The 13392-nt window shown below is 44.5% G+C and overlaps 1 protein-coding gene across 1 annotated transcript in view; it reads right to left on the bottom strand.

Moving 5' to 3' along the window:
* Nucleotides 1-13392, bottom strand: part of ACAP3 (ArfGAP with coiled-coil, ankyrin repeat and PH domains 3) — a 112450-nt gene that overhangs the window by 6366 nt on the left and 92692 nt on the right. Inside the window, exons 19-25 of the mRNA XM_067310960.1 lie at nucleotides 12816-12920; nucleotides 12287-12388; nucleotides 8367-8459; nucleotides 7983-8203; nucleotides 7715-7824; nucleotides 6910-7020; nucleotides 6735-6796 (exon numbers count right to left, since the gene is read on the bottom strand). Coding sequence (XP_067167061.1) covers nucleotides 6735-6796; nucleotides 6910-7020; nucleotides 7715-7824; nucleotides 7983-8203; nucleotides 8367-8459; nucleotides 12287-12388; nucleotides 12816-12920 — 804 coding nt within the window. The remainder of the gene's footprint in view (nucleotides 1-6734; nucleotides 6797-6909; nucleotides 7021-7714; nucleotides 7825-7982; nucleotides 8204-8366; nucleotides 8460-12286; nucleotides 12389-12815; nucleotides 12921-13392) is intronic.

Here is a 13392-nt window from a genome sequence, read left to right as displayed (position 1 = left end):
TAGAAACCCAACTAAAAATGCAGAATATTCATGTGCCATTCCAGTCTATTCACTGATGTAAATTAAAACCATGGGCTGCAGAGGAAAAGGAAAACAGGTTAAAAGGGGACAGTGTTCTAGATCCAGTTAATACAGGCAACAGGGGAAGAAGTCCTATGTAAATAAAACAAGCCAAAGTAGAAGGAGAGAAGGAGTTTATCTAGATTTTTATTAACAGTGTTTCAAGAGACAATAGAAGAGAAAGGGAGAAAAAAGGCAGACACCACAGCAACAGTTTTAAAATTGTACAAAGATAACATACAGAATATCTGGTTCCATAGTCACAGTCAGTACAGGCTGTGTAGGGAGAGGGAGAATTAAAAAATGTGTACCAAAGTTGTACCGAAAGCAGGCAAGTGAAGGAGGTTAATACGTTACAGCATATTTACAGCAGGTGTCAGCCCCTGGTACAGCAACCCCAGCCATTCAGTGTGTAATGGAGCCATATTAATCAATCACATCTAGCAGCTTTGACTTCACTAAATAACTTCTTTCTTTCTGTGCTGTTTAAATAGGAAGGTATGGGAACCTTGGCTAGGAGAGCTTTATTTTTCAGTTCAAAGGCTTTCACTCCAGGCTGCCATCTTATGTCACCCTGTGGTTAGAAAGGCTTACTCTCTCCCTGTGATTCAATGGCCACAGGTCACACAGAGGGCTCCCAGGATGGGGAATCCACTCTAGCATTCATGTGCCATTGGAGGGACATAATGGATGGGAGTCAACTGAAAGGGGTCTACAGAGATGGGGGTCAATGCATCTGGAGGTAACTGCCTGGCCGCTTCCAATAAGTGACCAGGTGGAGCACAAGGAGCTACAAACTAAACATGCTCCTGCATTTGTCTGACTGCAAGCAAGGTGCTAAAAGCTGAGATGTGTTTGTGGAGGGGATGCTTCTAGCTCAGCTACCACCTCTCAGCCATCTCGGCTCCTGCACTAGAAACACACATGGTCCTCTTAGTGCCCTGGAAACTGTCCACGATGACTGCTACCCCTACCCTGTCCCTCATTCACTTCACATAAATATTCAGCTGCCCTATCTTCCCAATAACGCAATGCTGGGTACAAAGCTTGGAAGGGAGGAACCCCAGCCCAGCTTCCCTATAGGGATGAGGAACCAGCAGGCAGATTGTGATATGAATCACATTCCTATGGAAACAGCACTCTATATTTTGGTATCTCTTTAAAAAAATCTTGCTCTTTCAAACTCCCACTCTCCCTTCTCCTCTTCAATCCCTTCCTCCCCCTCCCCCCCCATCACAGCAGCACACACACACACGCACACTCGCACAAAAGTTTGTCTTCAGCTGACCAGTTGTTTAGTATCACATTTAATCCATTCATTCAATTTTGTCTTTGGTTGAAAGCAATAATGCTCGGGCAGTGATGAGAGAGAAGTGGGCTCAGAGGTAATCTAGCTGTAGTCCAGAACAACACAGGAATTTAGCAGTAGACAACAGATGTGTTGTGGCCACTGGACAGCCTGCTAATCAGTGCATTTCTTTAGGAGATCCTGTTTTTCTCTCGCATAAATAATGGTCATTTTTACTGATCTGAGATGTTGTTGATCTATTTTATGCTCATCAGAGTCTCAGCTTGTCAAATCTTGTTTTTTAGACTCATCCATTCTTCCAATTTCACGTTTCTCCTCTAGACTGCTCAAATTTCACATTGCAGTGACAATCCCAGAGACCACAATATTAAAATAACCTGAGACTGCTCTGGATGACACGTGGAAGAGGGAACACAAAGGTATCATCTCAACTTGCCAGCCACCTGAACTCGTCCCATATGAAATCAGAGACATGTGCCAGACCCTAAAACTTCCAAACCTAGACTAGCTGGTCCAGGAACTTAGTTACAGGGTTTGAGCTGACTCAAAATCTGAGACAGGTACATAAATATTGACCTAGATCTCAGAAACTCAGAAGACAAAAGAATCTGCAAGTCTGAGGCAATGGTTTGGGTGCATCTATGCTTTGATAATGCCTGGCATGTTGCTTTCTAGACAAAGGTAAATCTCATATAGGTAACATATGCACTCTTTCAAAAGAAAGAAAGAAAAAAAGTTTTGACATTGGATATTTCAAATAGGATTGTACAACACAAATACAACTGTACTTCAAAAAGGAAAAAAGCCAGTGTTCATATCTAGTCTTCCCTGTAGCCTAGCTGGCCACTTCACTGAAAACAAACTTTATGTACAACTTCCCCATTCCCCCCACTCCAAACCTGTAAGCACGCGCACACACCCACACCAATCCAAAAATACAAATCAACACAGAAAACATTGAGAAGAGCCTCCTTAGCATATTTTTTCCTGGAGAACTTTTTTGTTTTAGAACCTGCAGGATGTACTAAAGTGTTCTATTATATTTCAAACTAGATGCATTATTGTCTTATGATCTGCATCGTGAAAATAGAAGAGAAAAATGGAGGGATGGGGGAAGGAAAGTTGTGGGGGGGGGACCAACAGATTTTGAAAAAAAATTCCCTAACAATGTCACCAAAAAAATATCCTGACATTAAATACAGCCAAACTGCATTGAATAAAAATTGCACTGGTCCTCTGGGCATATCAATAATAAATTAAATACTTAACAATTTCACTGATTAAAAAAGTCAGCACAAAATCCATAAAAGAACATAAACACCCCCCCAATACTGTAAGTAGGAAAAGTGCACAAAGTTGTTTTATACATTGAATCTAAATAAAGTACCAATACATATTAAATAGATAAATTGTCTTGCAAGACACTGCTTTTTGCATTAGTATTTACATATGCTTTAAATGCATGTACTTCAGCAGTGAAGGAGTCTGAGCTTCAATGCACCAAACTATACATGATTTTTATATTGTTCTCAGGAGTCACTAATGCTGACTGTAAAATAAAATGGCCCAAAGTGGAAGCCTTGCCTCCAGTTCTCATTGGCTTACAGAAAGGATCAGTCACATTTCTAACTTCTCATAAGAAACTGGAAAACCAATTGGGGTGTTTTAAGTTGCTATGCATGAGCAAAAAAGTTGTTAGACAACCACCACACCAGAGTTCATTAACAAAGAATAGGAGCATGATGGTGGTGAAACATTTATTTCACTTTCAAGATCTCTGAAGTATCCTAAAAGATGCCAGTTCTGATTCAGTGTGGTCTTTTGCTAGGGAAGGGCACAACTTGAGGGGAACCACATCAGTACTGACAAATGTCTAAATTGATGCAGATCAGTATAAAATGGGATAGGATTATCAAAGAGAATTCACTACGGAAGGGTGTCTCAGTTCCTAACCCAGGGAACACAGCCAATTCTTGGTTGCATATTGGTTCCTGTCCTGTACTGAGCACGCTAAATGCTAATCTGGATGCTTCAGGGTGATTCCCACTGTTTAACCATAATCACACAGCAGTCCTGCTGAAGGTAGGCACATGGTTTAAGGGCTTTGCTGTACTGCCAGCATGCTCACATCTCATTTCACTGAGAGATAGCATCCAACACTCTGAGCTCTGCAGAGCAATGCCTCTGCATAGGGTATTCCACACAGCTGATTTGCAAGACTAGGGATTTGCTCCTGACCCCACTCAGGCTGATAGCAGCATTGCCACTGACTGCAGTGAGAGCAGGCTTGACTGACAAGGGAGGGATGTCAAACAAGGCAGTGACGCACAAGTGAAAGGGACCACTCTGCTCAGTGGAGGAACCCATTTAAACTTAGCACAACTTCAACCAGAAAGTCCAGCGCAAAGGACTGAAAGACCAGGCTCAATGAGAATGTATGGCAGTCACTTTCTGTGATCTGGTGGAGGAAACACTGAGTGGGCAGTGATACTGACTATAACCTCACACTGGTATCAGGAAGAAAGATTTAATTCAGGGCATAGTAAAAGCAAATTGAAGGAGATCATGTAGCAGCAGTGCAGGCCACATCTCCTATGCATGCCTTCCTACATTTAGAAACACTTATATGGATGCATGCCTGGAGTCAGCCCCCTCCATTCAGTGATACGACGCCAGAGTCACATGTGGGAGCCACAATCAGAACATGGTCCCAACTCACAAAGAAACTATCATCTGAACTATGCATTTACACATCTTAGAATTCCTCTGGAACTGAATTGTAGCAATGGTGGTATTTACACCACACTTTAATCCTGCATGCAGTTCTGCATCACTCCTGATGGTGCCATTGCTGAACACATTATGAATACAGACTAAATGATCTGCCCTCTGCCAAATGTTAAGGTCACACCCTACAGCTTTTACTCAGAGAAAAGTTCAGAGGGAGTACTGCCTGGTTAAAGACTGCCAGAGAGTTTCAGGGCCAAGCACCAAACAGTTAAAAAGGGAGAACACAAGTCTGCATGGTGCACTTCCCTTCCAACCCATTAGTGTCCCAAATTATCATGGTTATCAGCAGGGTTATGCCAGTATCCAGCAGCATGCTGGGTACAGAGCAATGATACCATGTCTGTCCCCTAGGGCCTCAGAAAGTGGAGTGGTGGAGAAGATGCAGTGAAAGGCATTGCCGAAGGTGAAAAGGCTGATGGGGCTGAGCTCCTTAATTTTGATTTTCTAAGATTGGTGGAAGGAGATTGTTTATTATTTTGGGAAGAAAGAAAGGCCCTGAGGCCAGATTCTGTACTGCCATTGATCTGGAGCAATTTCAGCACAGTCACGAGGACTGTTCCAGATTCATGACAACTGGAACTGAGATCAGAACTCAGCTCCAAAGGGAAAAAGCATGAGAAAGCCAAAAGGCCAAGACAGAATTCAAGAACCAGATGGCACAGACAAAAAATTGTGGTCTGTCTGCAGCAAAATCTGGGGCAGCACTTCCCTGAGGAAGCAGGGACTCTCCCTTGAACTGAGAGGACACACTAACAGAGTCCAAGTGGAGTTTCTCTACTGTTCCATTTTTAGACATGTGGGTGGACTCTGAGTACTGTTGGTTCAGCATCTGAGGGCAGAATTACATCAATAGAAATAAACCACAGAGCAGTCTAATCCACCAAGGGCTGAAGCATGATAGCAACCAGTATAAAAAAAGTAAAGGAGCCAAACATGTATTGGATGAAAAATAAGATGACTGCATCACTACTGATATAACACAAAGGGATTGGGAACTCTACCTTGTAACCTGTGTTCCTTGCAAGATCCTGATCCCTCAAGATCCCAGCATTTCCTGTAAGGCACTGTGGCCCAGCCCCAGAGCCAGCAGCCCAAGCAGGAATAAATACCAGTCACAGACTGCCCTCCATGAGCCATGAAGAACTCTGATGCCAATAGCAGTTGAAGGCATTCAGAAGGGACACTTATGGGAGGACATCTCAGCTTGGCATCCAAATTCCCAGCCTGAGTGTAATCTGCCATGGTATGCATGCTCTGTAAGTCCTCCTAAGAGAGGACTACATGGTTGCAGCATCTCTGCACAGCTACTGTGACATGATCCCCAAAACACAGACTATAAAGATAGCAACAAAGTGCTCTGAGTAGAAACATGTTCCCCTACTCCAGCAAAGAATAATACAAGAAGGAAACAAAAAGATTCTGCTGGTCATTGGAATTGGGAAACTCCAGATTCCCTGGGCCAGCTGCCGAGATGCTCTATTCATATGTTTCAGCATGCAGGGTTACACATGGAGGGGATATACATGCAAGTAGAAGTCTCCACAGAGATGCTAAGTCAGAAATCTGAAGTGACCAGGAAACAAACTGAACCAAACTCAAATTGCATCTTTCAGGCAGCCATTTAGGCAGTGGGAATTGGACTTGGCTTTTATTCCCTGACACAAGGCCCATCGCCAGCGACAAGCTTCTCCCAGCCTCAAAAAGTTAGCATTGCTGCTTCGATAGCAATGTGCTGATCACATCTCAGCCCAGGAAGCATGTGAGCTATGGCTTTTGACCAGCTAGCCACCAAGGGCCCAAAAAAAAGGAAGCGTGGCTGGTATAGTCCTGAGAGCATGTAAGGTGGGTAGCCATCGCTCTCAATCCTACCCCTTCTGTTATGCCTTCTAGAGCAAAGGCCCCACAAAACAGCCTGTTCCTGGCTTAGAGGTCATGGTTTAGTTTTCTAAACTGGCCCCAGCACCTGCTGGATGTTGCAACAGCCCCAGGCTGCTGGTCACACTGCCAGGAGGGCTCCTTGTCAGAATCCTTTCCAAGCAAACTGTTCAGACAAGAATTCAGTGCATAGTAACTACACTGCAGCAGAAACATGACAGGTTTGTCTGATCATATTGTTGGTGGATTTCTCCTGGTGATAGAGAGTTTCCTTTTCTTCTCTTTCTTTTGTTTTTTTTGTTTGTTATTTTGTTTTTTTAATGCTTAACGCTAGTCTTACGTACTTATCACACATGCAAGCCCACATGCCATGGTCTGTGGTTATGCCCTAAGACTCTCCTACATGAAATCAACTATCCAGTAGTCAAGCATGGTAACTTTACGCTAACAGAAAAGATCCTTTCTTCTTCCTGTGTGGATCTCAACCTATATGCACAGGCATTAAAAACAGACCAATCTGCAAGAAACACCAATATACCAAGGGTGGGGCTTACAAGGCTTCCAGAAATCCAGCCCAACTTCAAGACGGCAAAGGGGAGGTGGGGGAGTTGTCACTAACACTCATCTATATTAAGGCTGATGAACTCCTGTATACACTTCCTGTACTGGAGCTCAGTAGGGCTGTTGCTGGGGTATTGACCTGGTTGTCCAAAGGGGCCCTCTGCTTCTCGCATTTCCTCATTCATTCGAGCCAGACGCAGCCTAGAGTGGAACAGAGGAAGGAGAAGGGAAAGAGGTTTGGTTATTCCTTCCTGTTGGCTATTTTCAGGCATTGTTCCTGCATTCAGGCACCGGGAAGTCACAGCTGCACTTACAAGGTAACTATATCTGCATTGGCTGCCTGGACTGCAATACTGAGTGGGTCCTGCCCATCTCCATCCACTGCATGCTGATTTGCCCCTCGCTTCAGGAACAAGCAGACCTGACTGAAGAAGGGAAAGAAAAGACCATCAGAGCAGAAATCCAGGCTCTACAACCCTCATACTGGTGTTGGCAGAAAGCACTATTCTTCTCTAGGCAAGCACAGCTCTCCTTGCCTGGGAAGGATCTCCTCTGAAGTGCTTTTTGGGATGAAAACCTTCTAGAGCTGCCAAATCTATTCATGGAGGTGTACAAGGAGTTGGCCCGTGTGAAAAGCAGGTCAAACTCACAGGTCCCTCCACTAGCTCTGATGTCAAAGGTTCTTATCCAGAGTGGCTGCCCTGGCACCTACTCCCCAGGCTGGTCCTTTGCATGGGAGAAAGTTCACAGGGGAGAGAATTTGGGCCTTTGCAGAAGCTCAGGACAGGGGATCACCTGTGTAGCTCCATAATCCTCAGAGAGCTTGCAGATGGGTTTTGCTTCTCTTTTCTCTTATACTGGTCTAAAACAGGAATGATTGCACTGGAGTGGAGAAAGGAATTTGCCTACAGGGTCCCATTTACCCCCACCTTTCATCATGGGGGCAATTACCCTTTGCACATCAACAAGCTGTTGATGTGAGCTATAAAAAGGCATGCTTTGCAAATAACCAATTCACCAAAACCCAGCTCCCTCGGCCCCTCTTGACTCTCCATGTTAACCCTGCATCTCCATCCCATGGTGACAGAGCATGTCAAAGTAGCGCGTGAAGGAACTTACCCAGTATGTCCCAGGTATGTAGCATGGTGCAAGGGAGCCCGGCCCCGGATATCTCTTTGGTTAACATCTGCTCCATTCTGCAGTAGGAATTCACAGGCTATCAAAGAACCCTGAGAAGGTAAAGGAGAATTTCTAAGTGAATTCAGCCTGCAGTACTGAGAGGGGACATAAGCATGTACCATGCCCATTGTTAGTGCACTCTGAACTGGGCTCAAACCCTCACACTCCCAAATACAGTCTCCCAGCCACAGCCACCAGCACAACCTACCCCCATCACAGCTTGAATCAGAGGAGTTTTGTTTTCATCTTCATCATTCACCCAGTTGACCTCAGCACCGTGTGCCAGCGCTTCTGCCATGAGAGGCAGGTTTCGAGCTTGTGCTGCCTTGTAGATCAACAAGCCAGGATGAAGCTCCCTCAGGTCCTCCAGATCTGATGCTTCCTGTTCGATCTCCGCCTCACCACTTGACTCTTCTGACACCTCGCATTCTGAGAGTGAGAAAGGGATGGGGAGACATGACCCAAAAGCTTGGCTTTTCCAATTTCCTGTGATCCCCATTGTTCTTGGCACCAGATGGGCCTGGCCATCTGTCCTGCCTTCACCCTAGCTGCCTCCCCACATTTCCATCAGCAGCCTGTGTGTGACACCCACCTTCCTCTGTCACACTGTCCACCACTGAGCCAAACACCAGGATATCAGTGCTGCCATCTGTGCTGCCTCCAAGCCCACTGTCACTGCTCAAACCTGCAGGGCCAACAGAAGACAAACAAAGATCATTTTAATATGCAGGCAACCCAGCATCAGGCACAGGTGAGACCACAGAGGAGAAGGGCTGTGCAGAATGTCTCACACACATTGCACTGGGCACTACTGACAGGGCAGAGGGGCACTGCTACCCCATTTAGCCCCACTCGACAGAACTTCAAGGAAAAACTGCAAAGCCTTATAGTGTCCATGGCCTTGCTCTTTCCTTCACACAGGGATGCGCCATCATTGCCATGGCACTATGGACTGCTGAGAACAGCACTTGCCGCAATCGATGAGGGACGCTGTGAAGTAGACTGGAGCAGAGCAGCAGCAGAGACAGCTTTGCAGCAGGTTATCATAAGCAAATAAAGACACCCCTCTGCTTTTACCAATAATAATCCCAGGTGCCCCTCTGTTTGAGCTCTCCCAGAGCTTTTCAGTTGTCACTGGGTCATGTGCTAACACAACGCCCTTGTGGCAGATTATTGCCCATGGCTGGGCCAAGTAATATCAGTAGTAATTATCTCATGTCAAACTCCTCAGGCATTGTCCATTGGCTGATTCACCTCCGCAGACGTCCACTCCCTTTCCCCAGTGTCCTTCCCATCTTCCATGCTAGGGTGGCGAATGTTACAAAGCTGCTGATTACATACCAGAAATGGAGTCAAAGAGATGAGGCAACTTGACCAAGGATACACAGTGTGTCAGTGGCAGAGCAACTTTGTACCTTTTCCACTTGCACCCAGAAGCAACAATCAAAAAGCAGAGGAGAAGAGACGACAGAAAAGAAAGAAGTACGTGTGGAACTTGCCCCTGTCAGAACAGGGATTGCACATCACCTTCATCCTAATGGATGCCCTGCCCCCTTGGGAACTCTGGCTGGGCTCAGCTTCCTGCTGCACTTAACTTGCCAATGACTGTCAGGGTTGGGAAGTGTCCTTCTCTTTCCCTTCCCAGAACTCAAGAGTTGAAGCCCCAATGATTTACACCAAGGTAGGCTCAAATCACTGTGTTTAGAAAGAAAAATAAGCCAGGTTGTACCTGGCAACATGTTTCTGAAAATATGAGTTGAGTAGCCTTGGCAAAGAGTAGCAGGAGGGAAGCCTGCAAGAACTAAAGATGTCAGCCTGGAAAACCATAGCAGAACAGGACACCTTATCCTTAAAGGCTGCCTATAGACATCTTCAGAGCACCTACAGCTTGAGCCTAGACAAAGAACAGTCTCTCAGAATTGCTGGTCACAGTCTCTCTGAATCACTGGTCCTCAAATCATGGCTCACAACTAATCCTTCAACACTGTTCAAAAGCCACAGGAGATAAAGTTATAACAGAAATCAATGCTGACATGGCCCTTTGCACTGTGATTGCTCTGTGTTGTTGCAGTTGGGCCAGACTGACAACCTCTGCTAACTGGGTTTCAGCCAGCCCTCCACAGGGGCTCACATTTAAAAGCATGAAGTTTACTAATCCACCCCAAAACAGATTCACATTAAATGTGAGAATGCTGGACAAAAATGCCCAGGGCCCCTCTTTCTCCAGCAGAGTGATATCATCTATGGAAAATATGAACCCACACTAATTGCTGCAACATCTGAAGACTCCTAAAAGTGGAATGCAGATCCACAAAAGAATGTGAATTGAACATTAGACCCTTCTCAACTTCAGTGATGAGAAAGTCAGTCTCAAAGTCATCACACTGCATCTCACTTTGAGGCTGCACACTCCAACAGCTTTCTACCAGTGCAGTCAGGACAAGGACACATCTCAGTGATGTTCAGCTGCTAGCTTGAATATCTTTTATGTGATTTGCATCATTCAGAAGAAAACTGGCTCACAGCCTAGCCACAAAGCAGGTCACTATGTTACTGCCTTCCAGTAAAATTATTTCAGAGACATGCCATTTTCAGTAAAAACTGATGGCAAAAAAACAAATATGAATGAAGAGAAAAATAATCTCATTTAATTCATATGGTAAATCATTTAGCACTAAATATTTTGGGCCAGATTCTAATCTGGTACATCAGTGTAGATCCAACCTTGTAAAATCAGATCCTTGTCAGATCCACACTTATACACCCATACGCAAGAACAGACCTAATCTGAACGTGTAACATCTAACACCTTGTCAGTAGTCTTGTATGTTGTCAGTACTACATTAATAGAAAATAATCAGTATTACATTCATGGAAAATTTCCATTACATCCATTAAATTTGTTCCAACTAGATCTGTAGTTCTCTAGATCATTTTTCAGAGCAACTGGTATGTTTTTCATACAATGATGAACAATTTCCTTAGTATACAACATGAAGCAGTGTCTTCTGACCTCCTACTTATTTAAAAGAAAGAACAAGTATTTGGAGCAGCATGTTAATTACTACCAATCCACTATTATCCCCTCACTGTGCACTCACACTCAGGAGGCATGAGATGTCCCAAGCACCTCACAAAGGGAGCCCAAATAGTCTTCTGGTATAAAAATAAAACATCCATAAAATTAAAGGTAATAATATCGCTCAGAGCCAGGCATGATACAGACAAGCAGACATCTTCTGCTCTGTCAGTACATTCACTCATGCCACAGACCACACATGTTCCAGTCCTAGTTGCTTGTTGGGCAAAAGTTTCCATTTGCGCTGACCTTTACCAAGCTGCATGGCAGATCTTCATGAGAAACTAGAGACTCAAGACACTGAGTCCCTTGGCTACAGATGGAGTGGAGAAGATTATTTCTGACATAAGAATTTGAGGGATTTTGCTTCTCTTCTGCTGTTCTGTTATTCAGACTCATTCACTGAAGAATTTTGGAGACTGTCCAATGCTTATGACAGGTAGTGAATATTCAAAAGATAAGGTGTTTGGATTGGGCTTGGGAACTTCATGATTGGGTGAATGCAGCTCCCAGGAACGGTCAAAAGTGGCATATACCGTGTATATCTTTTTTGGATTCGCTGTCAGAACAATCACTGATGCTTTTTGTAGAAAGCAAACACTCTGTATCATGAGACTCTGCTGTCCACTACGTCAGCGTAAATAAAGAGTGACTCCAGCAAGATACATGTCTGTACTCTAGGTTTGCATAAAAAGCAAGAAGGGAGAATGTGGCTCGTAGCACATGAATGTTAATATGAGAAAAAATTCTAGTTCTGTTGCCACTGAATCAAAAATTCCTGTTTTCTTCTGCAGGAAGAAGGCTGTTGCTGAGCAGCTCTGAAGCCCTGCATCACCCAAGTATTTACTCCTGCAACCAAGTTGACTAATGCTGAATTCCTTGAAACAAGAATACCCTTTAAGGCACTGATTCAGACAAGCACTAAAGCACATGCTTCACTGATTTCAAGAGGAGGTAACATGAAAAAGGAAAGCCTGTGATTTTCTGCTGGGCTGACTCAGAACCTTAAATACTTCTTGTAAGCTCATACAATCACAAGCAATTGAGTTAACAAGTTTTAAGAATTTGCTGTCCCTCAGCTGAAGCGCAGTAATGGACCATGCTCCTATTCTGTAACAAATGTGGAGCATTTGAAGTAAATGCCTCATACTTCCTGTTTGCGATGGTCTACCTGCACATACAGAATTGGATTCTGCATCTCATCTGAGGAACAGTTGTTTCTTTAAGATGCAATAACTCGATTGCTGGAAACCCTATAAGGTTTTTTGTCTTTCAAAAGCCTGCCAGCCTGCCTTTCCCCCAAGGGACTGGTCGTGTATGAGTTCCAATCCTTTGGCTGAAAAGATATATATACAACTGCCTCTGAAGTTTTACTTGAAACAAGTAAAATTTGGGTGTCTCTTTTGCTGCTAGCTGCCAGAGCGTCACCTTACCTCCGTCCAGGAGGAACGGCGTACCGCTCCCACCGGGACCAATGCCACTGCCACTCCATAGGCCAGCTGCTAGCGGATGCTGCATAGAGATGTGGCTGGCACCTAGAGGAAGGTGGACGGAATATGAGGGGAGTTCATCGTCACAAACAAAAATGTCCATAGTAGGACTTGCTAAAAAAGGAAAAAGGAAAAAAAAAACTAAACCAAAACCAGAAAAAGCTGCTAGAATGCATAGGCTGGAACTAAAAGATGAGGGGAAAAAATCCCATCCACCAGAATGCAAAACACAAGGGACTGACTGTATAGGAAATTAAGTTAAATGCACTAAAGAGCAATGGGTTGGAGTTTGTGCAAATAACTCCTCATCACTCTCCTGAAATATTCACCCAGCATGTGTGATTTGGTTAGTTGGCTACCTCTCCAGCGAGGCTGATACCTTGCCTTCAGGTCTGGTGCAATGCACATGCCCTAGAAGAGGTGGGAGGCAAAGCATGCTGGAAGCAGAGCTGCTTGCTTTCTTTGTACTTACTGCGTGGGCCAGAGCCAGCACCAGTGTCAAAGTAGGAGAAGAGAGAGTCCAACTCATCAGGGCAGAAGAGAGAATCTCGCCGGAACTTCCGCTCCAGGGTGGCTGCTATTTTGTGCAGAGAGATTTTGAAATACACAATTAAAAACAAGCAAAAGAAAAAATGAGACAGACAGTCCTGCAGCTGCATTTACACAGGCTGAGCTTGCATGTCCCACCTATACCAGATGTGTTCAGTGCCATAACCATCCTCAGACAAACTATCAAGCAGTAACAAAGAACTGGCCATAGGCTATGGTGCACTGCAGGCGAACAGTCAACCCAGAGCATTTTAGGCAGCCAGAACCCTTCATGAGCATGGCATCCAGTACAGACTGAGCAAGTTAAAAAACTTTTTTCTTTGTTTGTTTTTGTTTTTTGAAACTTATTGAAAAGCAGGAAGCTGCAAAACAAAGGAAGCAACCTAGATGATTAGAAGCTGTTGGGTCACCTAATGTAATGATCTCCTTTAACCACAAGAGCCTCCTTAAGAAGATGGAAAATGTTAGGAAAGGGCTCTAAAGACCTGTGTCAGGAAGGT

Source organism: Apteryx mantelli, chromosome 26 (genome assembly GCF_036417845.1).
Source record: "Apteryx mantelli isolate bAptMan1 chromosome 26, bAptMan1.hap1, whole genome shotgun sequence".
Taxonomy (NCBI): domain Eukaryota; kingdom Metazoa; phylum Chordata; class Aves; order Apterygiformes; family Apterygidae; genus Apteryx; species Apteryx mantelli.
Note: the sequence above shows the minus strand (reverse complement) of the source record. Positions and strands in the feature narration are given on the sequence as shown.